Source organism: Pipra filicauda, unplaced genomic scaffold (assembly GCF_003945595.2).
Source record: "Pipra filicauda isolate LSUMZ 115617 unplaced genomic scaffold, ASM394559v2 scaffold34_size3990699_pilon, whole genome shotgun sequence".
Classification (NCBI taxonomy): Eukaryota; Metazoa; Chordata; class Aves; order Passeriformes; family Pipridae; genus Pipra; species Pipra filicauda.
The window spans coordinates 2,013,706-2,033,159 of record NW_024104476.1 but is presented as its reverse complement, the minus strand read 5'-3'; the positions used below and the strand labels follow the sequence as shown (position 1 = coordinate 2,033,159).

General features: G+C 36.8%; 1 protein-coding gene across 3 annotated transcripts in view; it reads right to left on the bottom strand.

Moving 5' to 3' along the window:
• Positions 1-19,454, bottom strand: part of NLN (neurolysin) — a 61,577-nt gene that overhangs the window by 13,013 nt on the left and 29,110 nt on the right. For 2 of the 3 annotated variants that reach the window (XM_039384385.1, XM_039384384.1), the window contains 5 exons: positions 18,182-18,383; positions 15,903-16,089; positions 14,483-14,611; positions 13,885-14,021; positions 10,531-10,642 (listed from right to left, as the gene is read on the bottom strand). In XM_039384385.1, coding sequence (XP_039240319.1) covers positions 10,531-10,642; positions 13,885-14,021; positions 14,483-14,611; positions 15,903-16,089; positions 18,182-18,383 — 767 coding nt within the window. Of the gene's footprint in view, positions 1-9,707; positions 10,643-13,884; positions 14,022-14,482; positions 14,612-15,902; positions 16,090-18,181; positions 18,384-19,454 lie in introns of those variants that run through there. The other variant, XM_027732363.2, reaches the window with a different exon arrangement.

Genomic DNA, 19,454 nt, shown 5'->3' with positions numbered 1-19,454 from the left:
CTGTTCTCATTAGCCCACTCTTCCATCTTATCCAGGTGTTCCTGCAGGGTAGCATTCCCTTCCCAAGCATCCACTTCCTCATGTAGTTTGTTATTATTGGAAAACTTCATCAGGGTACACTTGATACCATCTTCCACTAAATTGTGCTGAGCCCAGTATCCATCCCTGGAGGACCTCACTTGTTGCTGGTTTGGACAGGAGTGATTTCCCACACCATTTTGGGTGCCTTGGGTCAGCCAGGTCCCCACTCACCCGACAGACCACTTGTCTAGACTGTAATGCAACAGTTTCTCCAGAGGAGGCTGTGGAAAGCAGTACCAAGAGCGCTATTGAAAGCCTTGGAAAAATCCAGGTAAACAATGTCCACTGCTTACCCCACATCAATTGAGCAGGTTGCTGTGTTGTAGAAGGTGACCAGGTTTGTCAAGCACAATTTGCCCTTGGTGAAACCACGCTGCCTTTTCCCAGTCATGCGCTTCATCTGACATTTGATAGCCTCCAGGAGGATTAGTTCTGTAACCTTCCCAGGGACAGCAGGAAGATCGATGGATCCATATTTTCCTGGACCCTCCTTTAAGTCCTTCTTGTAGATAGGGGTGACAATAGCTTTTTTCCAGCCTTCTGGAACATCCTCTTATCTCCTCAACTTCTAAAAGATTATGGAGACTGGCCTCACAATGACATCAGCCAGCTCTCTTGACACCCTTGGGGGGATACTGTCAGGGCTCATCAAATTGTAGGGTCAAGCTCCTACAAGCTCCTAACAGCTCTACCTTCACTGACTGCAGCTCTCTGTTTGCATCAGCCTGGATTTTTGTTCCTAATATACCGAGTGCTGGTGAAGACACAGGTGAAGAAAGTGTTGAGAACCTCTGCCTTTTCAGCACTGTTGGTGACTGATTCACCTCTCCTGCTCAATAGCAGGCCAATATTTTCCTTCTGTTTCTGCTTGTTGTTTATGTACCTGAAAAACGCTTGCTTGTGGTTTTTGACATCTCTGGCCAATTTCAATTAAAGCTGAGCTTTTGCTTTTTGAACCAGATCTATGCACACCCTGAGAATGCCCTTGTAGTTCACAATGGGTATTTGCCCATGAAGAAGATAATATGTGATTTGCCAACATAACTCTTGCCATTCCAGCCTGGGCAACTATTGTAATTTAAGAATTTACAATGCCCAGGCTTTAGACATGCTTTTGAAGAACCCAGGTAGGACTTTCCACTTGAGACTGACTTTTTTGCCATGAAACCTATGAATGGGTTTGTAGTATATCTCCTTCTGTCCAGGATATAGTCTATGAGACATAGTTATATGACTAAACTGACTGGATTTTTCTCTGGTGTGCAGATAAATCTTTCCCTGTAATGCAGACTCATTTTCCCGTGATCCTAGATAAGTCTTGCAATTTTCTCAGTGTTCACCATTAGTTTTCTGTAACAACTGAGGGTGGGTTTTGGTTGTTGGTTTTCTTCCTTCACAGAATGTCTCTCTCATAAAGGGTCTGGAATTCTATTTTCACACATCTTTGGGAGAAAACCCCCTTTTTAACATGTCATTTCTTCACCACACCAAGCTTACCCTTGTATACTAAATTTATGTTTTACCTAGGTGAGAATATCACACCCCTCTCCTTAAATTTTCTCCTAAAAAAATCTGATCCACTGCATTCCAACTCATTTATCATGTTATCTTTCCATTCAGACTGAATAGATCATTTAGGAAGACCTCTTCCCTTTTGGTGTTCATGGCAGAGAGGTTCCTAGGTACAGCTCTAATAAGAGCTTACTGCACCGGATAGCTGATGGCTAAAATGAAACCAATTTGTGATTTATGCAATTTCCATAAGAAGTCAACCAAACCTAATGTCATTCCTAGGGAACAAAAGAGAGGAAGGCCAGCCACCTTAGACTTAATCCATACTTCTACCATGGATTATTGTGGTTAAATTCTTAAGAGCCAGAAGTTCTTAAGTTCTTCAGACCAGACGTTACTTCTTCAGGTTAAGGGGGGCCTGCTGAAAGTCTCTAGCAGAGCAAAGTGCATACAGAAAACAACATGAAGTAAAAAAGAAGTTGATTTGCCAGTAAATCGGAAGATCTTCAGATGTGGTTTATATCTTTTTGCAGATTCATGCTTGTTCAATCCCTCCCTTGCTCACTATCTTCCAGCAGAAATGGTGGAGGGGCCTGTGGCTGGCCTTATGAAGGGTTTACCATGCTTGACAGGAAAGAGAATGACCCTGTTCCTGTAGAAATAGATAAGGCATAAACACACTTGTGCAGAAACGCATTCATAATGTGAATATGTATACAGACAACATATCTGTAACAGCTTTCAACTTCTGAAGGTTTTCCTTTTCTGTAGAGAATGTATTTGTATAAAAATAACATTTCATTCTAAGAGAAAAATGCTATTAAGTTTAATTGCACTATATTAACTAATATTTTACAGATAGCTGATTCAAACCCTGTCATCTCTATGGGTCTTAACTCTGAATTTTCAATAGGATAAAATTCTTTCACTTCTTGACAAGGCTTGAAATACAAAACCACACTTAAAAACACCAAAGTGAATAAAATGTGTTTCTCTTGGTGCATCATTTCAAAACACAATGTGCAATGTATCTCAGAATATGCTGAGTTGGAAGGGACCCACAAGGATCATAGAGTCCAACTCTTAGCCCTGCACCAGGGCACCCTGCACCATCCCCAAGTGTGCTTTTAGACATTTCTCATTAATGTTTTAGGCTAAAACTCTTTCATGTTTATAGAATCATTTAGTTCTTGTAAAACCCTTCTATTACTAACAATATTGATAATATCTTATACATTATTTGGCTGTAAAAATCTGACTAGATTTCTGATCTTTTGCCAGATTTTGGTAGTAACTTATCTTAGATGTTGAGCCATGACTAGTTTTTAGCAAATAAAAGGACAAATACAAATTGCTCAGTTCTTTACCAAGTGCTTTTCCCAAGTTTAAAGTATACATCTCAGCTAATTTGTTGACTAAATTCCAGAGGACAGCAACACTTCAATGGAGAGGTGTGGGAGAAGGAGAGGGGGACAATAAGTTTTGTGCCTTACAGTGAGACCAATCAGAAAATAACAGCTCTGAAAAAAGTAGTAATCTGTTAAAACCTAACTGAAATCTGGAAATCCAAAGGAGACAACCCAATGAAGAAAAAATAACTGCCTAGTCAAAAATCCCATTTGTAACAATAACTTGGGGTTATTACTCAGTTTCTACTTTCTACAGAGAAAAACAATGCCTTCTTCAACAAGAAATCAAAGGATGAATTTATCTCCTGTCATGTGGAAAAACATCTGTCTGCTCAGTTTTCTTATAAAAGTTTGTAAATCCCACAATTATGCAGTTAAAGACAACTATGTCAGGTTAAAATGTTTGCTTAATTTAAAAGTACATTTTCCAGTTGCTTTTGCTTTCCGTTAGTGGTTTAGAAGGCAAGAAGTCCTTGGCAATGAATTACATTTGGCAGTGTTACACCTCTCCCCTGAATAAACACGCAACAAACTTTTTTTGCTAAGATTTGATTTACAGAACTGTAGTTTTAAAAGGAAAGAGGTCCAGGAAATCAGTCTGATTCCATTTCACCCAGTTACTCTGAATGAAATCATTGTGTTTGGTGAACATGTATCTTCTGAAAGAGATTTCACTTGTCTTGATTTGAAGACATTGAGAACTGACAACCCCAACTATTGGGACAAACTGCTTAGAAAGTTGCTTGTCTTCCTCACTGCTAAAAATGCTGTTATTTTGTCTTTGAAATGACTGGCCTCAAATTCTGGCTGACATTCTCCTACTAAGGATTAAAGAGCCTTTACTATGTAATGGCAATACCTAGAGACTGCAAGTCTCTGTTCTTTCTTCATAGTGGATCAAACAGCAGGTTGATTTGTTACAATATCCTATCTCTAGCAGTGGCTAAAAGCAGATGCCTAACAGAAACATGAATAGGGCTGCAATACATGATATTTTCTTCAATATTCTTTGGATTTCCACCCCCTACTTTGTAGGGTCTTCCCGAGGATGAGTAAGGTTTTATGTATTTAAATACTCTCCACTGGCTTCTCTTATTTTGAACTCATACAGACGTATCACTTCTATAATATTCTCAGCAAGGAGTTCCACAACTTAACTTTATTCTACACAGAGAATCACCTGTGTTCATTTGGAATAATAAGCCCTACTAGCTAAAAATCCAGACACCAAAATTGCATACAGTTGCTGATATGGTATACAGAAGTAGCATCAGTAACTTGTTCTTAGGCAATATTCTTGCACTCATCCATCATGAGACTGCCTAACCCTTCTTTGCTATAGTCTCCTAGCAATTCAGACTGAACAGACTGCTGTAACTAGCCTCTAGATACTTTCGGAGGTCAGTATTTTACAGAATACAGTCCTCCAAGCTGTAGTTTTAACCTACATTTTTAGTTGCTAAAGGGATGTTACTCGTTCCTTTGCCCATGGTACAGAACTTTTTCATCTGAATACCCAAAGCTTTCTAACAAATCAAGGAATTCCCTGTGACTGCCTTTTTTGGTTAATTGTTTACAAGTTCTATCACCAATGCTTTTATATTACAGTCCTGTGTAATGCCTGAAGCGCTTAGATCACTGTTCAATGGTAATCCTCTGCCATTAGGTACTCTAAACAGTTAGCTGTTCTTAATCCATTTTATATATCCTCTATATCATGTAGTGTCATTTTAAATGAAAATATACACACTAAGTCAAATACTCCTTACGTAAATCTTTTTACAATCACCTTCATCAGGCTTGTAATGGCCACAAACAATTACATCAGGCTTGTCTGACAAAACTCTTTTTTCCTAAAATTGCTCACATTCTATGAATTATACTCATTGTTTAATTTTTCAGCAACAGAACCATATTTATGCTTTCCCACCGTTTTGCTTAACTTGGCTTTCCAGCTGAATTACCAATAGTCACCTATTTGGTTTTTGAACACTAGAACTCATTAGCACTGTTCTAGTATAATGGCATATGCCCAGTTAGCCCAAGATAACCAGCACTGGGAAAAAATCCCTCAACACTAATTTTTGTTTGTTTGTAAAGTACAAGTTATTCAGCCCTACTCAGGCCAAAATGTTTTTTCTTAGTAGGTATTGCTCAATATACTCCTCTTTTAATGGACTGGAAAGTACTTCATGGTTCTCACATGCTATGATGACATCACATTCCTTCTTTGTAAATGCAGAAGAGAAAACAAAAATTCTTTTTGTTATCATTTGCAATATTAGCATATTCATCCACTGACAGGTCTGTAACACAAATCGGATTTATTTGTTCTTAATACACTGAATTATACATATTATTTGCTATAACACTTTCATCCATGTTTCTTTTCATTGCAGTCTTAGCCTTCTTTATAATTTTTATCACTTTACAATTCCTCATTTTATAACTATTTCCTACTCCTGACTTCCCACTTCTGTTTTGTTTATTTTTAATTGCTGTTTTTACTGGTGAACAGATTGGTTCTTAGTAAGAATTGCTCACAAAGATTTTTAAGTTGTGAAATTGTGGGATTTGGGACAATTGAATTTCAAAGACACACCACGTCTCATTCACATTTCATTCCAGTGATTTTACTCATTGATTCTCCTAACAATGATATTTTTAACCTTTATAATTCATCAGGAATATAGCACAAGCAAGTATTGGTGAAGTCTATCCTCTGCTAATCAATACTGAACAAAATTAGGTCATGGTTCTTGGTTTCTAGGCAACCACTAACTTCCAATTCATTTACTTAATTTGTCTTTATCCTAATTAGGTCTAAAATAGATTGACTGCTGTTTGGAACCACATCTTTTGTATCATCTGCACTTCTACAAAGGCCAATGATGATTAGCTTTACAGGATTTCCAGCACAGGCCCCACAAAATGAACTTCCCCCATAACTTTTTTCCTTCCACTATGAGAAACTATTATTTAAATATATTAATGAAGAAAATAGTGGTGAAATAAAAAAATAATCTTCATATGTCAGGAAGAAGTCAAGTAACAACCAGGTGCATAGTCTCATGTTCTTTCACCTGCAAATAAGAATAGAAATCTATTTACAGAAAAGCACACCTTTTTTCTAATTCATAAAACCATGAAAAGCATTGAAGTAGCCTTTCATAAGCAGTATGCATTGTTAGTCTCTTCCCTGCTATCTACCTCTTGTATCCACTTCAACCCCTCTACAACTATTGTCAAAACACCCTTCTCCAGCTTCATCCTTCCACCTAACTGCCTTCCTCCCTTTACCTTTGATTTGTATCACATAACCTGCTGATGTGTAGCCCTCTAATCCCTATCAGTAATCACTTACCATGCCAACAGCTCTGCGCTTTCAGGAAACCCCTCCAGGAATCTGCATTTCACTCAACTACCCTCCAAAGCTACTTGGAAATTGTTTCATTTTTTTCAGAGAGAAGCTGAGATCTTGACCTTGTAATTCACTTGTTGCACTACCATAATTTTACTTCTCCCATACTAAATGACTACAGTCATTACAACTAGTTGCTGTCTGATCATTTGTTATAACATGGTTTAATGAAGTTGTTTATCAAAGTCAGTAGTTGACTAATCTGGATTACTGATTATAATGAGGAAGAGGGTTTTTTCTGCAATGCTGTGATATTAATAAAATACAACAGAGAACTACAATGCTCTACTTTCCTTTACAAACATTAACTCCCCAGGTCTTAGTGCTCTCAATTATTAAGTCAGCATAACAACCAATAGCCACCACACCTCAGAAATTAAAGTTTAAACCTTCAGACTATTTCTACCATTTAGGTTTGACCACATGACTTGCAAGCAACCAGAAAAAGCCTACATGCTGGACCTATGTCAGACAACTAGCAGCAGGGGCTGCTGAGGCTATCACTTTGTGACCCAGCCACATGCTCAAACTATTCTGTCCTTTACAGAGAAGCAACAGAAAGAGAAATCATTGCCTACTACCCACTTACTCAGTGATAATAGGCACTGTCTCCCGAGTCTCCCATTTTACCCTTTCCCACTAATTTGAAGCTTTTGCTGTGAAGTCAAAGTCCAAACTGAATTTCTAACACAAGAAAATAATAATCCTAAACACAATGAAACTCTAAAAAGATACAATACTAAACTTGAAAAGGTATCATTTTGTTACAGACAAAAATTACTATTTATTTCTTCATTTATTACAGTGAATATATCAGACTTTCACAGTTTTGAAGTTTAATTCAGTGGAAGCATGGGTTTAGCAACTCTAGAATAGGCTGGGCTTACTGGCACTGTTTCATGTATGTGATTGTTTCTGGCAGTGACAAGTCAATTAACTCACATTTCTTGAGGGACTCTATCTCACTGCCTTAGAATAGTGTCTGAATAAGTTGTTTCCTATACAGATAAAAGTTTCATGCCTATGATGGACAGCTGCAAAAACAGAAAAGATTTCTTTCTCCAGGTTATTTTTTCCATGCCAAGATCTGGTATTTACAATAAAAAAATGTGAACATGAATTTCGAAGAACAACTTTGGTTGGAAGGAAAAAAGTAATTTAGTCCAACCCTGATTTAATTCAGAAGGCTCCACGAAGTCAATATAAAACTTAGCAGACAAGTTTGATATTTTACTACATTAAGATGTTTCATAAGCATTTTTGAATGTACCCATTAGTCTTCTGTGTTGAGTGCAGTTTTAGCTATAGGATGATCTAACTTAATTATTGCCTGATGCAGGCTGAAGGAACTGGCTTCTATAAAAACAAATAACAAAAAATCCTATTCTTTTGGAACAGGTGTAGAACATAACGCTTTCATTTGTGGTTACAACATTAGTTTTTTCTCCTCCCTACACACATGGATATTCATCTGATGCTATTTTAACCATACAGCCATGTCAGCATTTTCATATGCATGTAAACAGCAGACATTCTTCTGCACTTCAGTATCTTAGTTACTCTACATTGTACAACAAACTAACACATACTAAAGAGCAGGAAAATAAAGAAGTTAATTGTCATCATTTGCATCAGTACTGTTCTAAATCTAACTTTTAAATCACCACATGACTTTTTATCATCTCATTCATTCATTCATGGCTATGAATGGTGCCAAAGTGTTTGAGGAGAGGCATGTATAGAATCTATGGAATGATTTTCGAGCCTAGTTTGAAGATTTGCCTGGAATCTGTCTCTCGCTGTGGCTGATTGGAGATTGTTAACTTGGAGTCTCCTCCTTGGGATGCTGCCCCTTTTGGGTTTGAATTTAAGATTGAGGTTAAGTTTACAGCGCACCAGCAGATGGTCTGTTTGGCATTCTGTGCTGGGCATCACGCGGGTATGGTGGACATCGCGGACATCTGTCCATCGTACCAAGACATAATCGACGAGGTGCCAATGCTTGGATCTAGGATGCATCCAGGTTGTCTTCAGACTATTTTTCTGCTGAAAGATAGTCATCTCATATTTTTGTTTATAATTACTACATTTGCAATTATCCACCTTGATTCAAGACTGCTGATTTATACAGAGAAAGGTCTCCCTCATGTGGAAATCTGTCTACCAACTGTAAAATAAAAACTGAATTTTGCTTCTTAATAGAGGTTCCATTGCTTAAATTTGCAGATTCATTTAGGGGAAGTATCACTTACTATATTTTTGTTTTAGTTCTTTGGAGCTATCATTACGGTGTGAAAGGAAAAAAATATGTTGATAAGACAAATCATAAGAATTTTAAACATGTATAAAAAGACAAGCACAATACTTGCAAATCCAGTCAGAACACAAGGGAAATTAGTCTAGACAAAATTCACAGGTTTTGGTATAATCCTGCATCCATCAGTTTCCTCAGCTTTCCTTTATAGCTGTGCTGAATACCTTTCGAGGTGTTCCCACACATGTGATTTTCATGTATTGCCTTTTCATGACACAGAAGAACTGCGGCCTAAAACTATAAGTGACTGACAACTAGAAATTAGTTAATTATACGGGCTGTTAAGACTGCAGAGTTAATCTGTTTTGGCTACAAATATTTATGATTTCTCACATCTAATTGCTGTGGTTAAAAAATAAGGCCTGTCACATTTTGCATTTCAGAAATTAATTAATCTCATTTTTTCCTCCCCAGTTTAAATGCTTTAAAAGAAAATCAAGAAACAAAGTTTCATCTGAACAGTCACAACTGTCAGGCTTTTTCCCCCTAAAACAAATTGACAGATTTGACCCAAAGTCAGTGCTTTCAGTTTTCTTTTGCTAGAAAAAGAGGAAGTCTTTTGAGTTGACCAGGCACATTTTCTTATTTCACTGTTGAACAAAAAAGTAAAAACACCAACCATGTTGACAGCTATGGTTCAAATGTCTAATATGTATTGGATAGTAAACACAATTAAAGCTTGTTCATATACATGCTGTAATACTAAAACCAAAGTAAGACAAGATATCTAAAGACAAGAAAAGTGCACTTGGGATTTACAGCTTTATTTGGGTGCTGAGAGTTGCCTGGTAAAACTCATTTTTCCTGATCTTGCAGAAAAACTACAAAATAATTCCTCAATTACTTTCACAGTCCCACAGCTGAAATCATTAAATCTATTGCACTTTTTTGAAGCACCTCTGCATGCCACACTGCGAAGGAATAGGAAAATTTTCAATTTACTTTTATCATTCCCACCAGGGAGATCTTCTTTCATTCCTTCTTTATTTGTATCTCAAAATAATTCACAAACCATCTGAAACCATTATAATTGCTCAAGTACAACATTTCAATGCCAGTGTTGATATAATTTGGAAACCAAAGACCAGACTTGTGATCATCAACAAAAACAAAAAAGTGATGGAAGAACTGCTAAGGTCATAGATTTTGGCTGTTTTTTTTTCTTTTTTTTAATTATACTATGTAAGTATATAAATGATATAAGAATTTAACATGCATCAGAATGAAATCTAAAAGTATCACACATCTCTGGCGTAAAGCTCTTTGGGGCAGGTTCTCAGTCTTGAAATTTGTCAGGAAGCGAGACTGAACCCAAACAATAACAAAAACCAACACGCTTCCTCTCCATCAGAGACAAAGTGAGCAGTCAATACAACAGAAAATACAGAATAAGAATGTTTCTTTTATTGCTGGTAGTGTCCTTTTTATCCCCTCCAGATTTAAAATTCACTCACAAGACACAATTTAAGTACATCTATTAAAAGAGAACCATGGCATCAAATCCCCATATTGATTAGTATTATTTCATAACAATTAAAAAGAATTACCATCCAAATTCCTCAGCTTCACACATCTCAATTTTTTCCCTGATGTGTTGAATTTTGTAGTCCTATGAAATTTTTTTTAAAAATCATATTTTTATTTTTACAATTTAAAAAATCATCAAAAACTGACCCAGTTTGCCTAGAGTGATACATAGTCAAGATGTGAAATACACTGACATTTCCAGCTCATTCCATACTTATATGCCATTACAAAAGAATCATCATTTTACTGAACACATAATCCCTTACTCAATAAGAAAGCTCTTTGGCTTGGTTTACGCCCCAAGAAATTTTGCAGCATATCCATTCCATCCAAAGATCCTCCAGGTTTCAAAATAAGGTTTCTGTATTTCATCCCAGCCTGAAGGTAAAGCAGAATGTTAATACTTCTTATCTTGCCAACTGCCTCTTTTTCTGTATTTTTTGCATATTTAAAAATCCACTCATGATAAAACAACTTTCCTCCTTCCAGATTTCCTTAATAACAAATCAGGATACAGCACAAGTATAATTTAGATCTGCTGGAAGAACTCAAGAGAGCAGAAATTCAACCAATTCTTGAAGAAATTATTTTTCTTGTGGTTTTACACTGGTTTGGAAGCTACAGTCATAACTTGTCTGAAAGACATATAACAAACATACAATCTCCTCAAAATCTTCACTGATGAATTATCCCTGTGACTGACTGGTAGGAAAAAAGCCACAACATCTTTTCTCTCTTAACCGATGATTTCTCTTTCTTTAATCTCTGTTTGGAGAACAGAGATGATACTCCAGAGATAGACAGCTGTAGCACTGTAGAATGACATGCACATATACACATATTATATGCACAGTAGTATATATAATACATCCAAACATGTAATGGGACTTAACTCAGGTTTTACTTTCAGCAATAAACATTATTGCTTCAGAAGGAATGGATTCCTATTAAAAAAATGAATGAAGTTTCTGGGACAACAGGAAGTAATGAGGAGTTTCTTAATAAGAGGTTGTATTTTAAAGAACATATTATATCTGGAGAATTTTTGGCTTCTGAGACATGACTATAGATAAGGAAATGTTATTGGCATGCAGATGTCCCAGATGCTTCTGATACTGAAGAAGACACTTTTTTCCTTTTAGTCAGTATATATACATGCATACACTTCCCCCACAACTCAAAGCCATGCGATTACAGGACCACATTGCTTCCTGATTACTGTAAAAACAAGCACAGGTCTTTTTAAGTGATGGACTTCCAAGACTTAATTTGAACTACCATTTGCAGTCTGCATTACATTAGCCATTTAGAATTGTCTGAATTACTGCTGCAAAAACCTAAAAAATTCACTAAAAAAAAAAAAATTCACTGAAGCACTGCTTATACTTCATTATTTGGGTTAGTTTCCTGAACATCAGCAGCAAACAAAGATTTTATTCCTTGTCAATTAAAAGTATTATTTGAGTAGACTTGAGTCTTTGCTGTTGTCCCTTCAGAGCCAGAACACTCCTTAGGGAGTTCTAGGGAGACCAGAGGTTATTTCAGATAATGTGGAAGAACTGAGGAGTGTGGTAACCAATTAAGTTAGTTAAGTGTTTGCTGAAGAATTTTTACAGATCCAGTCTCTGAGACTAGATTGTATAACTGTTGTTCAAAACAGGAAGAGAGGTTTTATTCTAACAGGAAGAGGTAAGCCAAATTTCTAAAAGCCCTAGTCATAACACCATAACAACCTTCTTTTCCTGCTATTCTGAAGACTAGTCTAACTCTAGATATAATGAACTACAAAAATCAAACAGTTATCTAGTATTTGTTTATAAAACAGTTTGTTGCATCTTGTGGAACACTATTGCACTTAGAATGCTTCTTTGGGTTGAAAAAGAACTAATATGAGAAGATAGCATTGAAAAGTGAGGGAAAAAATCTCCACTGTTACACCTCAAGTTATATCAGCAATCAAGGCAAATTGTGTGCACATATACAGTAGAAAGTGAGTGACACACACACATGAATAATCAGTTTTCTTCCTAACTTAGCCTGGATAGCAGGCTTCCCATTAGAAGAGGTACTAGTTGTCTTTCAGCTGTACCACAGCAAATATTAATTCTTATCATACTTAATTTATTCTCAAAGCCTCCCATACACAGGCAAAGAAAACAAAAATTCTCACAAAAAGCAGAATAAAAGGCATCCCCCAGGAGAAGTAAAGGTAACAGAGCAATTCTGGTGAACTATGGCTTAGGGTTTTGACTATACAATCACTCAAAGTGTTGAGACTGCAAAGTAAAGCAGAACAAAAGGTCTGTGATGACACTGGAGGGGCACCGTCTGTGTCAGAACAGAAAACTGACACGAAGTCCCACAACTTTGGCACCAGTACCCTTAAACCATCTCTCCCAAATGCTAACAGTTATAAAACCCAGCAAGTCTGACCTCTCCTGAAATGCTATTTTTAGGATCCACATGAACAACATTTTATAAAAAGTTATTTTATTCTCTCATTTAGCTTGATACATCTTCTCTGCTGCTCTTATTTGCAAGTGACAAGACTGCCAATGAACAAACAGGTCTGCTTATTCTCACATGTACCTGTCATGAATCCCCCCCCCCCGTAGTATCACTCTTGACCTCCAAACTCTTTGTCCCTTCTTCTCTAAAACTGTTAAGTTGGCTGCTTTTCTCCATAAAACCCTTTTCGGTTTTACTGGCCTCACCCCATCTGCTCTTTGGACTCCCCTCTTTGTTCAGATCAAAATCTAATCTTGTTTACTGTCACCATCCTCTAGAGCGATGGACAGTTCTAGAAGTTCTGGCTGCTGTGATAAGGAAGGAGAGGAAAGAAGGCAAATTCCAGGAGAGGAAAAGGACAATCATACATTTTTCTACTCTTTCCTTTATTTCTCTCTTGTGTACCTCTACTGAAAGGAAGAACTACAGCTGGCAGCTGAATCAAGAACACAAGAGGATCAAGACCAAACTTTGCCAGAATTAGCAGGACTACTAGTCACATCTCTAACTATCCTTTCTTTCTGCTTAAGGCAGAACAGATTGGAGAGTTACACAAGAAAAAAAAGGCCCAGTAAATCTAGAACCTCTTAATGATTAGGACTTCAAAATGGACTTGGGAGTAAAACTAAAGATAAAACAATTTGTGCATTATGCTGTGCTGTGACAGAGAAAGCTCTGAACGAATTCAATTTTCTATGTAGTAATTACATAAAAGGACCACACAGTTGAGGTACACAAAATGTACTAGAAATGGAAACAGAACACTACTATCATACAGGTTTCACAGCAGATGAATATGCATCTGTTCCTGCAACGGAGAAATGTTTTTTCAGTCTAAAATTACAGAGGAAGGCATTAGACAAGGCAACACAATGTCTTAAGTCTTATAATATTAAATGCATAATGATGTAAGAATAGTATTAAAATCTAAGTGCTCTTGAAAATGTCAAGATTATTTTCTAAAGTTACTGATACACTTTTTTGTTGTTGATCTGAGTTTGACAGGTACAGAAGTACTTGAGATGTTATACCTATGGATCAAGATGGCAATAAATGTTGTTTCAGAGACAAAGTGCAACAGAAGTGTTTGTTAAAAAGTATTCATCACCTACCTTTGGATTCATTATTCCCTCTTGCTTAAAGCAGCTATAAAAGATATCCATGGAAAACACTTCACTCCACAGGTATCCATAGTACTGACCATCATAACCACCTGCCAGATGTCCAAAAGTAGCTGGCATGTTTGTTCCTTGAAAAGTAGATTAATATTAAGTTATTTTAATAAAATACAGTACTTCAAGAATAAATTAATAAGGAATTTATATCAACTACTTTGAGACTTTTAACATAAAGGGTCTGAGTATGCCTCAAAGTATTGGACAAACTCGGTGACTACAAAGGAAACTCAGTTTCCCATTTTAGGCTACTTGTACCTCCAGCACAGATGTGACAGAACATCTAAAGTGGAATTCACATCATGTCACATTAAAACATATCCTGAAAAAGGTTAATTTTTATATTTACCTTAATTTTCCTTCAGAAAAGATCATTAAGATAATCCTAAGTTTCAAAATAACTATTTCGGCTTCATAAAGTAGACTATTTCATAAACAACTCTAGGGGGTTTGTATGCCAAGCATTACTGGGAAGGAATGGCATGTTAAATTGAACCATTTGGACATGCTGTATAAAAGTTTCATACTGACATACCTGGAGTGGCAGGAATTCCTAGAATCTCCATACAGTATTTAGCATATTCATCCGCTGGGTCAACAGATAGCTTTGTATGCAGTGCCTGGTCAACTTTGCTCAAAACAATCTGACGGAGGGTTAAAAGGCCTAAGTGGGTAAGAACATTTAATTAACCAGCATCAAAGTAGCTGGAGTTTCATTTGCATCTTTCCTTCAAGGATCTCAACATGCACATTAAATGATTAGAATTTTAACCATGGAACAAACTTGGAGTTGCATCGTTCCCATCTGAATTGCTCCAGTTACAGAGGCAGAGTTTTAATAAAGGAATTGTCACTATAAGTTCCATCTTTTCAAATGTTATTTTCCTCACAGATCAAAAATAAAACAAAGCAGATATTTTTAAAGCAAATCTTAATATTTAATGTTTTCAGCTGCCGTTGCTTCCCATATACCATTTCACTCAGAGCTTGAACAGCTGGTAGTTAGTATATCTACCCTAAGACACTTCAAAGAACACCAAGAACTGCTGCAGCAGCTGCTGTAAGCTTTTTTTAAGAAGCTACAAAATATGAACCTTTACCCAGACAAAATGCTTTGCAGCTACAGAGTCTGTACAAGCCACAGGGACAAAGACTTCTTGTTCAGGATAGGAAAGCAGTATGAAATAAACAGCAGTGTCTAATGACAAATGAGAAGCCCTGATTAGAGGAACAAAGGGGTGGGAGTTATAGAATAACAATGATATGATAGGCAATGACATGAGATTACAATCTCAGTTTGGAGATACATGTAAGGTAGTACAAGATGGGGCAGGAGAAGAAAATTAGAACCTTAGTTTGGGAAGGCAGTATATCTCCTGGGAAAGTAGAGAATATGGACTTAAGGTTCTGGATTTAGAAGTTAAGAGGCTGTTTGAACAATGCAGGGCTACAACACTTCTGTCTGGGATATGTTCATTAAATCTGAAAACAACTTCCACGTCTGTCAAGCGTCATGTGCAAATCAAATGTAGACAATGCCTACAGAAAATCTGACAGTGTATTCACTGTATGCACAGTGCCTGCTCTGGACTACAAATAAAATAAAACCCAAAAACCCCACAACAGACCCCTCCTCTTCCCCCATCACACACACCACCAAACCTCCCCCCCTTCCCCAGTTTTAAATGAACAATGCTGGTAGGTAAAAAAGTCACATGAAGAGGAAAAGTATTTTAGTACTGTGGGTGGCCTGGAAAATCAGAGCTGCTACTGTCCGGGCAAACAGTGGTACTATCATCATAGCCTTTATTAATGGGGGTACCCAAAGAAATAAACCTAGAAAGACAATGATAAGTGTACACACAGAAGAAACTGAATGGGCTTTCTGTGTTCATCAGTTTTTTAAATAATGTATTTTTGTACATATACTGTGGGGAGAAAAGGCAGAGAGATACCTGAATTAGCCAGTCTAGAGGCAGCAAGTTTCTCAAGGAGAGTGTCTCCAACATGGGTTTCATCTTTATAATGTCTTGACATTTGCTGTAGTGGCTCTTTCTGCCACACCCAGTTTTCAAACATTTGTGAAGGTACCTCTACAAAATCTGTTTCCACGTTAGTTCCACTAAACCTAGCAAAATCAGTCTAAAAGAAAAAGCCATTGAATTAAATGACAATAGAAGCCATGATTTCTAGCAGAATACAAATTTTCATATGTCAAAATTTCAGTTTTAATTGCAGCAAAAGGAATCATTTGAATAGACCAATAATAATAGTTTAAAAATTAAATTTAAAGAAAGGAGGAAAAAGAAAAAAATCAAGACATAAGACTATTACCAAGAATAAACTAGATTTCTCAGTGGTTATTTACTGCATTATCGACTGGTATGGAGCAGTACTTCCATTTTCTTAACATTACTGATTTTTATCTTTTAGGTTATGACAGCAACACAAATGTCAAACAGCCACTGTCAAACAGCACTCCCAGGTCCTCTTCCCCTGAGCAGCTTTCCAGCTGCTCCTCCCACAGCCTGGAGTGCTGCCTGGGGTTGTTGTGATCCAAGTGCAGGACCCAGCATTTGACCTTGTTGAGCCCCATACCATTGTGCAGATCTGTAGAGACTTCCCACCATCACTCCACCCTTGTCTTGTAATAGGTCTACCTCCTCTTGCCAGACCAATTTTATGGGTTTTTTTTCCCTTCTCATCAACATACTAACAAAACAGATATCCTCATTTAACCATACACATTATCCATGCATCACACTAACAAAAGCCACTAGACATTTGGGTCAAGTCACTTCAAGAGCTCTCCTAACAGCATAAACAAATCCCCTCCCTGCCCTGATCTCACTTTCCAGCAGTATCTCTCTCTTTTTCCAGTGTCTTACACAGACTATCAGATCTTTACCAGCAGCTCACAGATTCCCTCCCATACGCAGCATTTAAATGTCAAGTCTTAACATGCTTAAACAAATAATCACATGAAACAAGACAGCGTTTTGTACACACAGACTCCAAAGACAGGATGTTCTTATGTGGGATTAGCAAGTCCGCACACATGCAAATAACAATTCACATACAACACAGCAGCACTAAGCATGGTAGCTATGCACACAAAAACCACCAGAGCAGTGTGAGAGACAACTGGAAAGGAGGCCTCCCTGACATGTGTGCAATTCCATAGCAACTAAAACACATATGGAGTAGAATTGTTGGCTTGAGCTGCCCCAGCTGGACTCCACAACAACCAGGCACATTCTCATTGGTTATGCTGCAGTCAGTTTTGTACAGTTTCATACCAATGCTGAATGTGTTTCATTTATAAACACCTTCTATACAGCCTAGGTTTTATTGCTCAATTTGTGGTATGAGAAACACCTAACATAGGGTGAAGATGATATATTTTTCCTTTCAACATGATTCAAAAGTATCTAAGCAAGTCTAGTTTCTTATTAACTCCAGATTTAATATATGGATTTGTGTGACTATTTCTTTATTCTGCAGTCTCAATCTATAGGATAATGGTCAAGAATGTAATGTGGGTCATACTTCTTTGATTTTATTATTTGGTACTTGTTTATACAGAAGATGAATGAAGTGCTACACAAAGTCTGGATTTGTAGACAATTATGTGGATTTTTTGGTGAGTGAATACTGACATCTCTCTCTGTAATATAAAATTTTCATTAGACTAATAATAAATTTATCATCTGGCAGAATTAATTTTAGATATAAGTAAAAATGAAACCAGAAATATTACAACTTTACTGGCATCTTGATGCAAAATCTGAAACTAACTTCAGTTCTGTCTGGTCACTGTGAGAAACCTATCCTATCAGATAGCAGAGCAGAAAATACAATGGCTCAGGTATTTATGCTTTTGATATCAAGAGTGACAGCACTCAAGAGTACTAAATGCCAAAATGCTGGAGGTCATCTGGATTTAGAAATAATTTTCATTCATAGGTACAGGACCCTTTTTTACTTTTAATATCCAGAAGTGCAACTTGATGTAATAAAAAGCCCTCTGACAGAAACCATGAGAGAGCGCCTTCCTCACCTCATACATCTACCTGTGACGACTGAATAGATGCCTGCATGATGCAAATGCAAAAGTATATGTCTGTATGAAAATGTTTTTCATAAGGAGGTGTATTTATTGCTTCAGTTTTAAATAAAAATTAAAACAAAAACCCAACCTGACACTGTAAAAAATAACCAAAACATCACTAACCTGTGCACATATCTGATGCATTACGTGACCAAATTCATGGAAGTAAGTCTTTACTTCATCATGTCGCAGTAATGATGGACGATCCAATGCTGGTTTTGTGAAGTTGGTTACCAGAGCAGCAACAGACATCAATCTGCTGCCATCAGAAAGGAGACAGCCAGGCTGTAGACCAAAGCATGCTGCATGCCCGTACTTTCCCTCTCTGTATAAGAAAATAAACCAGATACTATCTTCAAACCTGCTCACCAGAATGGCGAAGCCTGTTCAAGAACAGGGACAATCAGTCAGTGTCTTTACACTCAGCTTTACACAGAAAAATTACATCTTTTCATGACTTCTAGAGACTCAGAGTGAGTCTCTTAAGAGCATAAGTGGAAAAGTGCCCTCTGTAATCTTGTACTTAGATCACAACAATTTAAGATTCTCAGCAGCATTTACATGAATCTGATTTTTACTATAATACTGGAAGTATACATACTTTAGATGTCCATTCTGTTTTAAACTGCTACTGTAACAGCAAGGACTAGGCTGTATTCTCTGAAGCAGTATTTTTTATTTTATTACAGGAGACAAAAGAATACAGTACATTGCATTTTTTATGGTGATCCAAGAGTTTAGAGAAAACTTATTCTGAAAATTTTGCCCTAAACTACCCAGTTAATACTCAGGCTAAGTCAGAGAAGTCTTACTGACACATAGCTTCAGCAATTCACATGACACACATAAAGATGGAAGCAGGCAAACAGGTGAAGGAGATAGGTACATTATCCTGAAAAGAATAATTTATGTACTATTGTACTGACTAACCTAATTTTCTTAGGCCAGAAAAGCCTTAAATCAACTTATATTAAAAAAAGAATATCAGTCAATTTATAAATTGCTAAATACTAATTTAAGAAAACCTACACCAAAGCAAACAAAAACCCAGTGACAGTCAAAAAGGAGTAGTTCAGAATAAATTCTGTCAAATCAGTCTAGTTTCACAATCTCTGACAAAACAGAGATGATGCTGTAGATAGCTACAAAGAGAGTTGGAGAGGTAGATATCAATATGTAACTCTCAATGTCTGCTCAACAGGAATCTATTCTTGCTACTATCTATTTGATATTTTCTCTACCAGTCTGGTCAACAGGTTAAAAGTACACATATAGACCAACAGAGTGTAAAAAGGAACTAAGAGAAACTAGGAACACTCAGCAGACAGAAATATAATTGTTCAATAAAAATTAAAATTAAAACAGTATTAAGGTAGAAAGGAGAAAATTCATAGAT